Source organism: Muntiacus reevesi, chromosome 1 (assembly GCF_963930625.1).
Source record: "Muntiacus reevesi chromosome 1, mMunRee1.1, whole genome shotgun sequence".
Lineage (NCBI taxonomy): Eukaryota > Metazoa > Chordata > Mammalia > Artiodactyla > Cervidae > Muntiacus > Muntiacus reevesi.
In genome coordinates, this window is record NC_089249.1 from 34,044,794 (window position 1) to 34,061,572 (window position 16,779).

The window sequence follows — 16,779 nt, forward strand, 5'->3', positions numbered from 1 at the left end:
TTATTAAGTATCAGGGGAACAGAATCCAAATGCTCTTTCTCTGAAAAGTCCAGTGAAGCAAGTTCCTGACAAGCACAATATGCAAAAAAGACAAACCCAAATACACAAAATTAAGAAAGGGAAAAAGCATAATATTTTAATTTCCCTAAGCTTATAATATTAAAAATGTCTTTTGAAAACCTGGAAGATTTTTCTAGAAAAATTACAAATGTTGAAAGTTGAAATCAGTAAACAAATTTTTTTAGGCAAAGCTACAAAAACCAATGCACAACTTTTCAAGGTATTTTTTCTCAAAAAAGCCTAAAATATAAGAGCAACAGATAATTCCTGTGCTACAAAATCTTTTCCAGACATTTTAAAACAAGATAGTTTTCTAGTTAATTTTATAAAAATGCATGATCCTGATACCAGAAGCTGACAAAGATAGCAAAATTTTTAATAAAGAGGAGGATAAAATTTTGTTTTCCAAATATATTGTATGGAAGATTAGTCAGGTCCAAGACTTGTTAATAAAGCAGTGGATTTAATTCCAAATAAATTTGAAATGCACACTCCCTTTAGGAGATTGGCAATCTACAGCATCACATTGCGAACATATGAGAGCTAACATTAAATATTCCAAAATTATTCAAACATAAAACACTTTTAAACATCACACTTATTAATATTTAAATATGCTACCATTAGGCTGGTTCATAGTAGGTCCACATTAAATATATTTTTCCTTCTTTTTAATTTTTTTTCTAACAGTAAATTTCATGACTTCAACAGTAGATGGCATTGACATTGATCGTGATTGTAAACTTCAAGCCTTTCCTAGATGTAACAGTTGCAGAGTTGACTGAAATTGTCATCATTTTAACAATGTGAAAGTAGAGATACAGCTAACAGAAACAAGAAGATATACCAGAGTTTGCAGACATAAAGGGAAGGGAGGGGATCTCTAAGGTCTTCATTTTGTAGAGTGGGGAAAATTATAGTACTCAGTGTTTATTGAATAAGAAATGAAGGTATCAATGTGCTATTTGATGAAACTAGAAAAGTGACCTCACTATGTAGAGATCACTGAGGGATGAGTAAGTTAAGTTAGTTCTAATCTAATAGAACACTGACATAATCAGTCAACAAACATTGCCCGTGATAAAAATTAAGAAAGTGGTGTGTGCATACTATTTAAAGATAATGGAAGTGACCATCAGAAAAATGAACAAACCAAACTGGTTAGAAGTAGTTCCATTGAGGAACAGAAGTGGAGGTGGTGTGGAGGACTGTTTACTTCTAATTTTTAAATCATTTTGCGCCATTTGATTTTTTTAAACCATGTGCATGATTTAGTATCCTAAAACTTCTCTAACATTCATGTGCAAAATTGACTTTCAGCAAAGTTAGTGGAAGACTACAATTTAGGATCTGAGAGAGTCAATTCCTAGGCAGATTGATAAGCCCAGGGTCCCCAAGGAGGAGAAAGGGGTCTGGGGCTCTCGAAGTGGAGATAGGGGTCTGGAATTCTCAAGGAGGAGGAAAGGACAAACTTTTTTTGGTCTACATTCCTTAGTCTTAGTAAATAGCACAGCTCAGTTTAAACTCTGTACTAGGGATTATACAACCACAATGTGTCCTGCTTGAGGACAGTTTCTCCTTCCTGAAAACCTTCTGGCTAATCCTGTTATTTTAAAATGTAAATTATGGGAGTGGGTCTAGTAAGGTCTTTACAACCTCCAGACATTCTTTTGATTCATTGTAATAACTAATTTAAAGGTATATAACTGCATTGCTATCACTAGCAAGGGGGGGTACTCTTTCTGCCTCCATCTGATGTCTATGTTAGAAGATTTCTCTATCCCTTTTATGCTTTAATAAAACCCTATTGCACAAAAGCTCTGAACGATCAAGCCTCATCTCTGGGCCTGGATTGAATTCTTCTCCTCCGGAGGCCAAGAATCCCAGCATCTTTTTATGGTTCAGCAACAGCCTTTCAGATCTAGATTAATACGGGCGTAACATAGCTGTTTAAATTTGATCAACCTCATGTTTAATCTTGGCTTTACCATCTATGAGAACACCTTGCCCTTGGAAGAGTCACTAAAACTGTCTAAGCTTCCTGTGAAACTTCATATCAGTATTCACACCTAACACATAAGTTATTTTGACCTTTGAAATTGAGATAATGTGTCTAAAGCATTTAGCACAGGTAAAGTGAAGTGAAGTGAAGTCGCTCAGTCGTGTCCGACTCTTTGCGACCCCATGGACTGTAGCCTGCCAGGATCCTCAGTCCGTGGGATTTTCCAGGCAAGAATACTGGAATGGGTTGCCATTTCCTTCTCCGCAGGTAAAGAGAGTGCTTAATTAATTAATATTAATTATTATACTTAAAATTGTTATAATAATTATAGCCTGACATGTTACAGTCAATTTATGCTTTCAATCTCCTTTTATGTCTGAGTCTACAAATTTATAGTAAGTGAAGATTTCTTAAATGTGCATGGTCACAATATTCTTCCAGCTGTTTTTAGGTGTTTTATATTGTTTGCCTTTATTACTTGCTTTAGAGGTATCATAATATAATGAAAGAGGCCAGCATTAGTGTGACTGCCTCCACCTTGAGCAAGTTATTTAATCCAATTTAAGTCACTCCATTTATAAAATTATACTGCTAGAGCATTGCCTGTCTGAAGGTTAGAGTGAATCAGATGTTCTTTTGAGGTGCTGGTGACCTCCAGGGATTCATGAATGTACAGTAAATGAATAAAGTGGTGCAATTGTGGGATCCCTCATGTCTGTCAAGGTCTTACCTCTAATATTTGGCCCTGGGGCTGAGGGAATTTTTTTGACCTCTGAAATGGGGTTTGCTTTGTCAAAAAAAAATTAAGCATTTATTTTCTGAGCCATAAAAAATTCCCTTTACTTCTGTCAGGTGCATTTACTCATCTAAAACATCAAGCTTCCTTTTGCTAAATTCACTTTGACCCTAAATGATACCCTCCTATACCATACAGCTGAATTTAGTATGTATAATTCCACTGTTCAATTAATGGGTATGCATAAAAATATGCTTTTCATTGACGGTGTTTTTATGAAAAAGTCATTATAAATATCCTTTATGCTAATTTTTATTTTTCAGGTCATTCAGGACATTGGATAGGATCCTGTTTAGAAATTTACTTGCAAAGAAGTTATTTTTCAGGATATTGCTACAAAGACTTTGAAAAATAAAGAGGATGTGGGAGACAGGATGAGGAACTTGAATTTTAATTACATCTCTACAAAGAAAACTCTTGACAAGTGTACCTACTCACCCATTCAGTAAATATTTGTTATGGGTAAGACTGATACTGAGATAACAAAAGGGATTTTTGCTCACAAATTAGTGCAGCAGCAGCAGGTTTAAAGTAGGCCTTCTAGAAACAAAACAAGTCTATGTTCATTTTAAAAAATAGCAAAATAGGAAATAATCTTGTACTACCAATTCAAATGAAAGGGGAAAATTAATATATATTTAAAAAAGTTTTTTCTCTTCTCCATCCTCACACTTTTCATTTCTGGTTTTTTCCATTCATTGTCCACTCATCGTATTCTCAGGACTGGTATATAAGGGGGGAAATTTAGAGACTATAAACCCTTTTTACTGTGCTATATGATCCTTGAACTATGTGAGTAAGGTGACTGCATTTTTCAGCTGGACCTTTTTGTTTAACTTGATTTCCTAAGAAACACCTCAAAAAGACATGCTGTTGGGAGTGTCCTGTTGGTGTTTTCTGAAGGCTGCTCAGAATTTTGGCATAATTTTAAGACTTTACTGGTGGGGAGGGGTGGATCTACCTAAGTCTGGGAAGGTCAGGGTCCCTCCTAGGGAAGAGTTGTGATAGAGGAAGAAAGACATGACACATGGGAGAGCTGAAGATTAACAATGGCGGACTGCTGAATCTGCTAGTTTTAGTGAGAGCAAGACCAGGAAGTCAGTCAGGAGGAAATGCCTGGCTTGACTTTTTCAGTTGCAGACAGAGAACTATATGGCAGGGTGTACCAGTGGTACCACCCCATCCAGAAACCTTGAGACAGATGCCAGAAGGACACCAAAAGGGACCATACCCACCACCACTCAAGCCATCACTCTGTGTTCCTATCATAATATATAAGTTCATTGTAGATTTTCAGAAATTCACTTTCAAATATATATTAGTACCATGTCACAGTCATAAGTCTGGAGCTACTTATATACTTTAAAATGTGAGCAGTATTAACAATATTTTTTACTCCATTGAATTCATAAAAGGACAGGAAAGCATATAAATTTTATTACTTCACAACTACAGTCACTTAAAAAAATTTCACAGAAAAAGTAGAAATGATGAACAGCAGAAGAGTTAGTAATTCAAAATTTGACTCCTCCAAGATCATTTGCAATGATAGAGCATATAGATAATATATAGATTGATATAGTAATCTATATCAGTTACTATATTTCAAAAGAAAGGAGCTTAAAATGAAATCTTCCTCTACATGTTCTTACTCTATCCAAACATCATCATTAAGTTGGTATTTGAAGGAGGATGTCTCCTAGGTGGGTGGTGCTAGTAGTAAAGAATCTGTCTGCCAGTGCAGGAGACAACAGAGACACAGGTTCAGTCCCTGGATCAGGAAGACCTCCTGGAGTAGGAAATGGTAGTAACCTATTCTAGTATTCTTGCCTGGAAAATTCCATGGACCAGAGGAGCCTGGCGGGCTACAGTCTGTGGGGTTGCAGAGAGTCAGACACAACTGAGTGACTGAACACACACACAAGACGTTTAATTTTTTTTCCTTAAGTATTCTATTATCCTAGGCAAGTATGTCAGTTTGGAAATTACATACAGCCATTAAGTTATATTGACAACTGTTCTACTAGAAGTACAGCTAATATATCAATGGGCACAGGCAAAATTCAGCAGAATGAGTAAATAATATAAGGAATTTGTTTATAAATTAAAATATTTATAATTAACTTTACCATCTACATCTTCTATAACATGATTAATTATATTTGTTATCAGGTACAGTATCAAAAACAAAGTAGACAGCTTTTTGAAAGGAGAAAGAATTCACACATTTAAAACCCTTCTGACTAATATTGGTTTGCAGAATTTCCAGCAATCAGAAAACATGGCTTCAAGGGACCATTTTTCTAAAGTTGTGTTTCCTTGCCTGGCCAATAGCTGGGATGTAGCAAATGATCACTTGTAGTCCAATTCTCCTTCCTGATTCTTGCTGACACCATTGTTCTTTCTCTCTTGGTCCTGAAGCTTCTGTGTTTTGAAACAGAATTTTTCTTTAAAGTGAAAAGCACTGCAGTACTTAGGAAAATGGACATTATGCCAAGCATCATGGTTAGTCCCAGATATATGTGTCTAGAAGAAGACAGAAACTCAGTCTTAATTATTGTAGCTATGCAATTTTAAATAAAATGTAATAACATCCGAAAATATCAATATCAATGAAATCAATCAGTATCAATGAAATCAATCAATATCAATAAAACTATCATGAGGATGGTTTTCTTTAAGAATGCAGATTCAGTGACTACTAAAGGCCTTTCTGTGAACATTTGACAGACTATTGAAGGCAGTAAGCTAATATAAAGCAAATTTTCAGTAGTGCCATCATTTTCAGTTACTGCTAATTATATAATCCTTTCCATCCTCTCTGTAATTTACTTCCTTAGACCAGGAGACTATAGACCTGTTTGCTTAGAACAGTCCCAGCATAAGCTAGCATAAGCTAGTGTTGTCCCAGGGTAATCTGCCCCCTTTCCTTGTCAAAAATATCCAGATTTGAATGATAAATTATATGTTTATCCTCCCCTTGAAACTTGCCCAGATTCACTCCTACAGAAAAACTACAAGAAGTAACATTAAGGAGGAATTGGAGATCTCAGTACACTAGAGGTTTACATCAGTGTCTTCCACGAGAAGCCTTTAGTTCTATTAGATCATAAGACATGAAGGCCTGGAAGCACAGGTTGAATGATTCATGCTGGTCACCTTGTACATATACTCATAGTCTCTGAGTTACATTGTCTTTACAGTAAAATACAGCCTGAGTAAATGTGAATCAAGTGCCAATTTTCCTCATAGATCAGGCCCCTTTCAAAGACCAACATAAATTTCTCACATGTCATCAAAGCCTATTAAGTCAAGCAAATTTATTTGAGATGGTCAGCTCAATTCACATCCAACTTACAGGGTTTAGCACTAAGTTTATTTTTCTAGAGAATACTCAGCTTGTACATTGAAAAAAAAAGTCCTTCTTGTTTTTAAGCCATTGAAGCATTGCTTTAAGCAATAAGGGGACTAAATGTTGGCTGAATTGCTCTGAATGATACCATAGTGAAAAATCCATGCCCTTAACCCCATACACACATAGAGAAAATCTTTTACTTTTATGCATTTCAAGTACTGGAATAATTGAACATCAGTTTGGCAATAAAGACCGGACAGATTTAGAGCCAAATCCAAATCTTGCCCAGGGGGATTATAGCTGACGTAAATGGGACAGTTTGGCTCAGTTTGGAAAAAAAAAAAATAGAATTAAACCCCAAGTGTGACCTAAATCTAAATGCTTCTGAGTTTCAGGGAATTAACTCAGTTGTGTGCATAAACTTTCAAAATCCTACTCTATTCTGAAATCTTCTGTCTTATCTTTTTTAAATGATGGGAGTCAAGATTAAGAATGGGGGAAATGAAAGATAGATAGCCAAATGGTCAGATAATAATAGAATTATTCCATAAAACAGAACAAACTTCTGGATTAGATTCTCTTTTACTTTACAAGTGATGAAACTATGTGAGGATTATTTGTGCCAGTTGCCTCTTGCAAACCTGCATGTGGTAGCAATGAGATGTAGGAAAGAGTTTGATACAGTACCTGAAAGCATTTGAATCATACAATCTACAGGATCCTTTACTTCCACATCTTTTAAATCCCCACTTGAGGCATGAAGTATCAATCAAAACTCCAAAATATATGGGAGATGGGATTCCTGCTGTGAGAAAAACAAATAATTGCCACTAAAAATATATGCATAGCTTTTTGGTTAGCCTACGAAGAATGACTCTCAGAAACTACATTCTGTCCAAAATTCACTTCTTTGGAAATAGCAGGGCCTCTCCAGGAGACCAGAATATGCCACCCCCAAGCATGCCTCTGGCATAAAGGTTATTTTGAGCTGATAATTTTGAGAAATAGAAGTCATAGAAGAAGCTCTGAAGACAGAGCATAAGCTTCCCTTTTGTAAGGAAAATGTACTTTACAAAGGAAGTTATTTGCAAAAGTTTCTCAACTCTTTGTAAAGGCTTCCCTGGAGGCTCAGTGGTAAAGAATCTGTCTGCCAATGCAGGATACACAGGTTTGATTCCTGGGTTGGGAAGATCCCCTGGAGAAGGGAAATAGCAACCAACTCTAGTATTCTTGTCTGAGAAATCCCATGGACAGAGGAGCCTGATAGGGGTTGCAAAAGAGTCAGACCTGACTCAGCAACTAAGCAACAACTCCCTCTTTGTACCAAGATGAGAAGAATTCCAGATTCAAAAAAGAACTAACAGCATAAACTTTTATTTTCCAAAGAGTCCCATAAACAAGATCATTAAAAGCTATATGGTAAAGCTTATATTGATAAAGTTGAATGGTTAATTTGGATTACTTGACATCATAAATAAAAATTCTTTTTATATACATTCTCTAACTGAACAGATTATCACCTAAAAACATTTAGGTGATAACTATTAATAACTTTACATTGCTCCTAATAACGTGAAGACATTCCTCAGTACTCAAATACTTACCACCTTTTGTATGTTTTAAAATTTTCATAATGGCAAAATTTCAGACCTTCACAAAATTAGGATGATATGGTGCAACTTTATGTACCATCACTAACTTTAACAATTTTTCAAATTTTGTTATTTCTGTGTCATATTTCTTCAATCCCTCAATCTATTGTCCATCCAGAAACTTTTTAAAAGTAACATTTAAAGAGATATCTCAGATATTAAATAATTCTCCTTACATGTATTTCAGAACACATCTCTGATAGGATTTTTAAAACATATCGCTATGGGGACTTCCCTGGTGGTCCCGTGGTTAAGACTCTGCGCTTCCAATACTGGGCTTGTGGGTTTGATCTCTGGTCAGGGAACTAAGAGCCCACATGCTGTGTAGGTTGGCCAAAATTAAAAAAAAAAATATATATATATATATATATATAAATACAATAAACATAAAATAAAAAAAACCATAAATTAAAAAATATCGCTATGCCATTTAACACATAACACATATTAAAATAATTTTTTAATCCTATTGAACTCATATTCAAACTTTTCTAAATGTCTTCAAAGCATTGCTTTAGAACAGGTTCATTCTAACCAGAATTCAAACCAAGTAGACACATTAAATTTACCTAATGGTAAATAATAGTGGTCTTTATATCAGCTTCTTTCCCAACTTTTTTTTTATAGTAATGATTTTTGAAACAAGACATTTGTCCTGTAGAATGTGCCATAGTCTGGATTTGACTGATTGTTTCACAGCATCATTTGCTTTGTTCTCCTATCCTTCATTTCCCCAATAATTTGGTAGGGCCTGCACTGACTCAGGCGGGAAAAAGACATAGGTGGTTTGTGTTCAGACAGGAGACACTTTCTGCCTACTTGCCACTCTCTGTAATGTTAAAATGAAACTGAGGTTCATGCTATGCCCTCCATTATTAAGTTTTTCATTCATTTTCACTTATAACTTTTAGCAAATATTGATAAGGTTGCAAAACAGATTTTTCAAAATTGCATTATTTCTTGTGTAAATAATTTAGGATTTCTCTATAAAAGAACTTATCTTCATCATTATTTACTTGGTTACTTTGAAATACAATTAGTAGAAGGAAGGCAGGGTAAATGTTCAATTCTTTCCCGTTTTAAGAATAATGAGTTAGTGTCTTAGTATTCTTCAAAACTACTTAGGTATCATTACAAATTTATATCTTTTTTATATTCAATGTATTTTGAGACACTGCAGCTATTATAATGACTGTTATATATTAATAGAATAGTATTTTTATTTATTATTTTCAAATTATCTCCCCTTGGACCAAAGTCCTCAGATTGTTCCTGTGTCATTTTGATATATCCCTTTGAGAGCTTTCTCACTTTCTTGCACCAAAAGGTATCCCACAATCATGTTATATATTTTCTAATCTAGACCTTGGTCAGTTTTCCGAGGTCCTATGGTTCCTTATTGAGGAATGATATTTAGATACCACGGATTCATTGCTATGGGTGCTCATTTCTCCTGGGTTAAATAGATTCTAGAGTTTTCAGGAGACAGAGTTGTACAATACACCTTATTTTAAAATATGAGTTCATATTGACATTTTAAGTTTAATGAATTTTACTTACAATATTTTATGCTTTTATCACTTTTCTATTATGCTGAAAATATTGATTCCTGATGATATTAACATAGCATCTCATCTGCTTTACCTTAAAATATATAGTAGCTTTAACATCACAATGCTAAAGTTACTATTAAAAACAAAACTATAAAATGTACTGAAGCAATGGGGAATTCATAGTAATTCTGTTTTTCATGTAGTTTAATGTTTTTTCTGTATGGTGTGTTACCCCTGTGATATACAGTTAGTTTTGATTTGTTTTAAGAATTTCTTTGTTTCTTTTAATTATTTAAAACTATATAAAATTTTTGCATTATTTCAAACTAAAGATTATACAACAGTTATATTTACAAAGTCTCATTTCCATCCTGTTCTCTCCCCCTGTTTTTTTCTTTCTTCCCTAACAGGCAACTTAAAAAAATATTATTATTCATTTTTGGTTTATGCTTCCATTGTTTCTTGTTAACAAGAGCAAATATCAATACCTGTGCATGTATATAATATTTTCACCTTTCAATACTTACACCAAATGCATCATACTGTATACAATTTTCTACATTTTGCTTTCTTAAACTTAGTTGCATATCCTGGAGATCATTTGATATGAACTCTGTCCCTCTACAATTTATAAGTTGGAGCCCTAACTCCCAATATGATTGCATGTGAAAGCAAAATAATTAAGGAGATCATCAAGGTTAAATGAGGTCGTAAGAGTGAAGCCCTAATCTGATTTTTTTAATCTGCCATTAAAAAAAAATTATTATATAGTTTCTTTACAAAGTTGTGTTAATTTCTGCTGTATAGCAAAATGAGTTAGCTGTTTGTGTACATACATCCCCCTTTTTTTGATTTTTTCCCATTTAGGTCACCGCAGAGCGCTGAGTAGAGTGCCATACAGTAAGTTCTGTGTTATACAGAATATACAGTATATCTGTATATATATCTGCTATACAGTATATCTGGGCTATACAGTAAGTTCTCATTGAAAGTGAAAGTCATTCAGTCATGTCCTACTCTTTATGACTCCATGGACTACAGTCCATGGAATTCTCCAAGCCAGAATGCTGAAGTGGGCAGCTGTTCCCTTCTCCAGCGGATCTTCCCAACCCAGGGGTCAAACTCAGGTCTCCCACATTACAGGAGGATTCTTTACCAGCTGAACCACAAGGCAAGCCCAAGAATACTGGAGTAGGTAGCTTATCCCTTCTGCAGCGGATCTTCCGAACCCAGGAACTGAACCGAGGTCTCCTGCATTGCAGGCAGATTCTTTACCAACTGGACTATCAAGGAAGCCCTGAGGTTCTCATTAGTTATCTATTTTCTACATTCGTGCATGCTAAGTCCTTCAGTCATGTCTGACTTTTTGTGACCCTATGGCCTGTAGCCTGCCAGGCTCCCTTGTCCATGGGATTCTCCAGGCAAGAACACTGGAGTGGGTTGTCATGCCCTCCTCCAGGGGATCTTTCCAACCCAGGAATTGAACCTGCATCTCTTATGTCTCCTGCATTGGCAGACAGGTTCTTTACCACTAGCACCATCTAGGAAGCCCATTTTATGCATAGGAGTATATATACTGTCCTTACAAAGAGGAAGGGACACCAAAGACTGCTCTCTGTGCACAGAGAAAAGGTTGTGTGAATGCACAGTGAGAAGGTGCCCATCTACACATCAGGAAAAGAGGTCTCACCAGACACCAGTCTGTTGGCACATTGATCTTGGACTTGGCAGCCTTCAGAACTACGAGGCAGTAACTTCCTATTGTTTAGGGCCCTCAGTCCATGGTGTATTGTTATGACAACCTGTACTGACTAATAAACTTGGCAACATTAGAGATTTTCCCCCGTTTGTCCATACAGCTGTAAAGTATTCCCTTATGTGGGTTACTATAGTTTACTTAACCAGTCTCCTATTGATGTACATTTAGACTGCTTGTAGCCTTTTACTGTTATAAATAATGCCACAAAGACTGGACCCTCCATAAGATTACAGTTCAAACTTTTGCGAGCTCATTTTTGGCATCAATTACTAGAAATAGGATTGCTAGGTCAAAAGATAAATCTAGAGGTAATTTTTTAAGTAATTGCCAAATGTTCTTCTCCAGCAATAGTATAATTTTCACAATAGCAATATATGAGTGTATCGATTTTCTATTTGTATTATAATACATAAGAAGCATTTGGTAATTTTCCTGTCTGTTAAGTAAGAATCAGTATCTTAGCATAGGTTTAGTTTGTACTCTTCTTCTTATGAGGGGCCTTGACCATCTTTTTCTATATTAAGACATATCCATTTATTTTTCCATAAAATGGCTGTTATATCTTTTACCCATTTTTGGGCTTCCCTCACTGCTCAGTCAGTAAAGAATCTGCGTGCAATACAGGAGACCCAGGTTTGATTCCTGGATTGGGAAGATCCCCTGGAGAAGGAAATGGCAATCCACTCCAGTATTCTTGCCTGCAGAATCTCATGAGCAGAGGAGCCTGCAGGCTACAGACCATGGGGTCACAAGAGTCAGACGCGACTTAGCGACTAAACTGCTGCTGCCACTTTTCTCTTAGAGCTTTGATCTTTTCGTTTTTAGTACCTAGGCATTCTCCACATAATAGGATGTTAGCCACTCATCTGTTATATAGATTGGAAAAAAACACTATATGTAGTTTTTCATTTGCTTTATGATATTTTTTTCATTTTTAATTATATTTTTATTTTTTGAAGGTTACTTTTCATTTACAGTATTTACAAAGTATTGGCCATATTTCCCATGTTTTACAATAGATCCTTGAGCCTATCCTATATTGAGTAGTTTGTACCTCACTCCCTCACCCCAATATTGCCCCCCACCACTGGCAACCATTAGTTCTCTATATCTGTGAGTCTGCTTTTTGGGGGGTTATATTATCTAGTTTGCTGTATTTTGTAGGTTCTATATATAAATGATACATGGGGCTTCCCAGGTGGGTTGGTGGTACAGAATCTGCCTGCCAATGCAGGAACATGGGAGACATGGGTTCAGTCCCTGAGTCGGGAAGATCCCCTGGAGGAGGGCAGGGCAACCCACTCCAGTGTTCTTGCTGGAGAAACCCAGGGGCAGAGGAGTCTGGTGGACTACAGTCCATGGGGTCACTAAGGAGTCGGATATGATATAGCAACTAAATAACAGCAATAAATGATAGCATATAAGATTAAATGCATTTTCATTTTTATGGGGTCAACGTTATGAATTATTTATTTTACTTAAGATATGTTTCACACTGTGGTTACATCTATGCTCGCAAAAGGAGGTAGGTAGACTAATTACAGCCTGGGATGTACTTCAGACTCAATAACCTTTTTTCTAGATAATCTCTGTGTTAATATTGTAGAATTTGAGCCAACTATGATGGCATAGACCTCCATTTTTATTGTTTTCCCAGGATTATATTGCATCTTTGCATATATCCCTTTATATATCAGATATCCTCTTATATTCCAAGTTACATAAACCCATTTATTTAAAACTCTGAATTTTTATTTTTTTCCCAAGTAGCTCCTCTCTGTCAAATTGCTGTGCTGTGCTTAGGTGCTCAGTCATCTCCAACTCTGCGACCCCATGGACTGTGGCCCACCAGGCTCCTCTGTCCATGGGGATTCTCCAGAAAGGAATACCGGAGTGGGCTGCCATGGCCTCCTCCAGGGATCTTCCCAACCCAGGGATCGAACCCAGGTTGCCCTCATTGCAGGCAGATTCTTTACCGTCTGAGCCACCAGGGAAGCCTAGAGGAACATTAGAGTGATTTCCCTTTCTTCTTTAGAATATAAACTCTTGAAGGACAAGACCTAATCTGACTTATTCACTCTGTTTTCTATAGATTTTAACTAATGAATATTGAAAATTCTGATAGTCATAAAAAATCACTCCAATTACATTTAAGAAATGTTTAACTTTAAGCCATCCTGCTTTAACTGTTTGATCTTTCTACCAGTGATATATCCTAGCATTGAAAGTAGCTCAACAGAATTCCATCCATTTAATCATTTAAGAAATTAGACTTTTGATTTTCTTACTGATTCATTTTTTTGCTTTCCTCTCAGAGGGCTCTTTTATAATAGCAATGGGTTTTTGGAAACTAGATCAGTACTAGAAGAGGCAAGACTGTTATAAAAAAAATGTTATTACTCTCATAAGATCACTTTATTATGGGTACATCATTGATTCTCAATAAATATTTCTGGAAAAAAGGAAGAATATTCAAGGAAAAGAGGGAGGGAAGAAAGACATAAAGGAGGGAAGAAAATTAAAAGAACATGAATCTACTACCTACAGCATTGAGTTATGTGTCATAATTCTGTAAAGATATTTAGAAGACTATTAAAATATACTTATAATGGCTATCATAATTTAAGCATAGATTATACTTACCAAGAACTCTCACTGCTAAGGTGTAGATACCCAGGGCAAAAGACTTAAGTTGTGGTTTAATGCACCTAAAAACAATAAAAAGCACTATCACACAAAAATAGTGCATTAAAGCATATAGTGAAGTCAGTTTATTATAAATCAGTCTTTAGTGAGGTGGATTAGGTTACTTTGAAATTAATTCACATGTCAAAGGATGACTGTTAAGTTTCTCTAAAATTAAAGTAATCAAAATATTGTATATATTTTTAATTTCCCAAAGCTTATATAATAGAAATTGGTTAGGAAAGATCTACAGAAAATAGGGCCAAACATTTACAAATCTTTTTTGTATAATTTTTTTTTTCAAATTTAGTTATTTTTTTTTTTTTGGCTACTGCATGTAGAATCTCAGAATTCAAGTAGCATTTATGGAGAAACCACATATTCTAGCATAGGGAAAGCAAATTATGTAGAAGCCATGTTCTATTATATGCAATGTATTGGGTTTTTAGTTAATATTTCTAAAAGATTAATCTCTTACATGACATAGTCAAACAGTGTAAGGTAAAGTAAAATCAAATTTTATCAGTAAAGTAGCAAAGACAGGGAATAATTCTAACAATTTGTAAGAATATGAGGCACAATAAAGGATTAATGACCTATAGCTAGTTTTTTGGGTTTTGGTCTAAAACCATGGCACCCTATTGAATTAAGTTGAATTAAAATCACTGTGACATGCTGAGTGCTTTTGGTAAGTACTGTGGATCTGAATTTACCAGCCAAGTACAAGATTATCTAAAATAACAAGAGCATCTTTAATAAAATGACTGGATAACTTGAACTGGGACTTCCCAGGTCACTCAGTGGTAAAGAATCTGCCTGTCAATGCAGGCGATACTGGTTCGATCCCAGGCTTGGGAAGATCCCCTGGAGAAGTAAATGGCAACCCATTCCAGTACTCTTGCCTTGGAACTCCCATGGGCAGACAAGCCTGTTAGGCTATAGTACATGAGGTGTCCAAGCTGGACACAACACAGCGACAGAGTATGCATGCATAGCTTGAACTGATGGATTTTAATAGCAATAATCATGAGGATATATAATAACTACTGAGTGTTAACCATGGTAGTAAATTCTTCATAGGCATAATATTTAATCTCTGCTTTAAAATGATCAACAATTACAGCTTTTCTCCTTTAAGCAAACATGGTTCTTTCTGGCATCAAAATAAAGTGTGGTTCATTTATGGGCTAATGGTGAGGAAAACTTGTCCTTTGTTCGCCTGTTTATTCACGAGGCCCAGGTGCCTACTTGGCACTACGTAAGAAAATGTTCAAGAAATAGGTACCTGCTGAGAATGATCCCAGTCTGAGAATTCTGGTGTAATGCTTTCCCACTGAACCTATGCTTCCATTTGAAAACATCAATATCTCATGTTCCCATTAAATCCTTTTATGAGGGATTTCCCTGGTGATCTAGGGAAGGGGATGCATGTTTGGGGAACTAAGATCCTGCATGCCTTGTGCCACAGCCCCAAAATTTAATAGCTAGTAAATCATTTTTTAAAAACCCTTTTATGAAAGCAGATTTGTGGATGTTTGGTCCTATTTTCTATAAATATTCCTAATCAATTTCTATAATATGAAAGTGCAAGTAAAGTTGCTCAGTCATGTCCGACTCTTTGCAACCCCATGGACAGTAGCCTGCACCAGGCTCCTCCGTCCATGGGATTTTCTAGGCAAGAGTGGGTTGCTATTTCCTTCTCCAGGGAATCTTCCTGACCCAGGGATTGAACCCAGGTCTCCCGCATTGTAGACAGACACTTTACTGTCTGAGCCACCAGGGAAGTCAATATAAGCTGTGGGAAATTAAAAATATATATACTATTTTGATCAACTTCATTTAGAAAAAATAATCCTTTGATGTGTGAATTAATTTCAGTTACCTAATCCATCTCATAAAAGATTGACTTACAATAAATGGTGACTTTTCATGTTTAACAATTTCATCAAAATTTGTAGTATCTTTAGGTGATTTTGATCAGTTGTATAACAGTAATAATTGCAATACTAATTCAATGAAAAGGAAACTTTTACCACTGAGAATACTCGTTAGAAAACTAGTATTTTAACATTTGAATTTATGTGTGTATTGCATCGACTTGTGAGAGGAGAGCCAGTAAAAAGTGTTCAAGCATAAATTATATTACAATAGAAAAATTTCTATCCAACCACATTTTTGTATAAAAGCCTAAAAAGAGAAAAGCATAAAAGTGGAACAAGTTTCCTGAGAGTGCTGTAAGGAATCGCAATGACTCCACAGAACAGAGTCGGAAGTCACTGCTGTAGATGGTCACAGTGTGTCTTCTGTTAAAATTGGGGCAGGAAGATTCAAGGTTCACCTCAGAAGCAAGATGTATCCAGGTATCCCGCCTACAGACAAAGTATAGGAGGTGATGACTGCAATCACGAGGAAATACAGGAACATTTTGGCGCATCCATTATCTTTTTGACATCTGCCCACCATGCCTGAGGACTTTCCTAATTTTGAGGCTGCAAGTCCCACACAGGTACAGTTATTAAATATCTGTAACACAGCAGGGAAAAAATCCAATTATTGAGGTAAATAGTATATAGCATTAAACACAAATATTTATTTTAAATGATATTATAGTATATATTTGTAACACAAACAGTGGGGAAAATTTTATTTTTCTGTGTTAGACTGTATCAAGCAAAGTGAACTCGAGAAAGAAAACATTTTAGTACCCAAAGAGCAGATGGTCTACACACTATTGATCCTACAGAACCATCTCTAAGCAAATCTCACCAAATCCAGTGCTACCTTACCTTCTTCCCTACCACATCTAAATCTAAGCCACCATGGTCTATTTGTGCTTGACCTGTCTCTACTCTTACCTGGCTCTGGTCTCTCTTCTGCAATAACCCAACTGAGCCTTTAAAAATGGCAGTCAGATTGC

The 16,779-nt window shown here is 35.8% G+C and overlaps 1 protein-coding gene across 1 annotated transcript in view; it reads right to left on the bottom strand.

Annotated features, from left to right (window-relative positions):
* Positions 1-5,210: 5,210 nt before the first annotated feature.
* SLCO1C1 (solute carrier organic anion transporter family member 1C1) overlaps positions 5,211-16,779 on the bottom strand; it is a 64,233-nt gene continuing 52,664 nt past the window's right edge. The window contains 5 exon segments of the mRNA XM_065921937.1: positions 5,211-5,384; positions 6,805-6,857; positions 6,860-7,018; positions 13,821-13,885; positions 16,201-16,385. Of these exon segments, the coding sequence (XP_065778009.1) occupies positions 5,211-5,384; positions 6,805-6,857; positions 6,860-7,018; positions 13,821-13,885; positions 16,201-16,385 (636 nt within the window).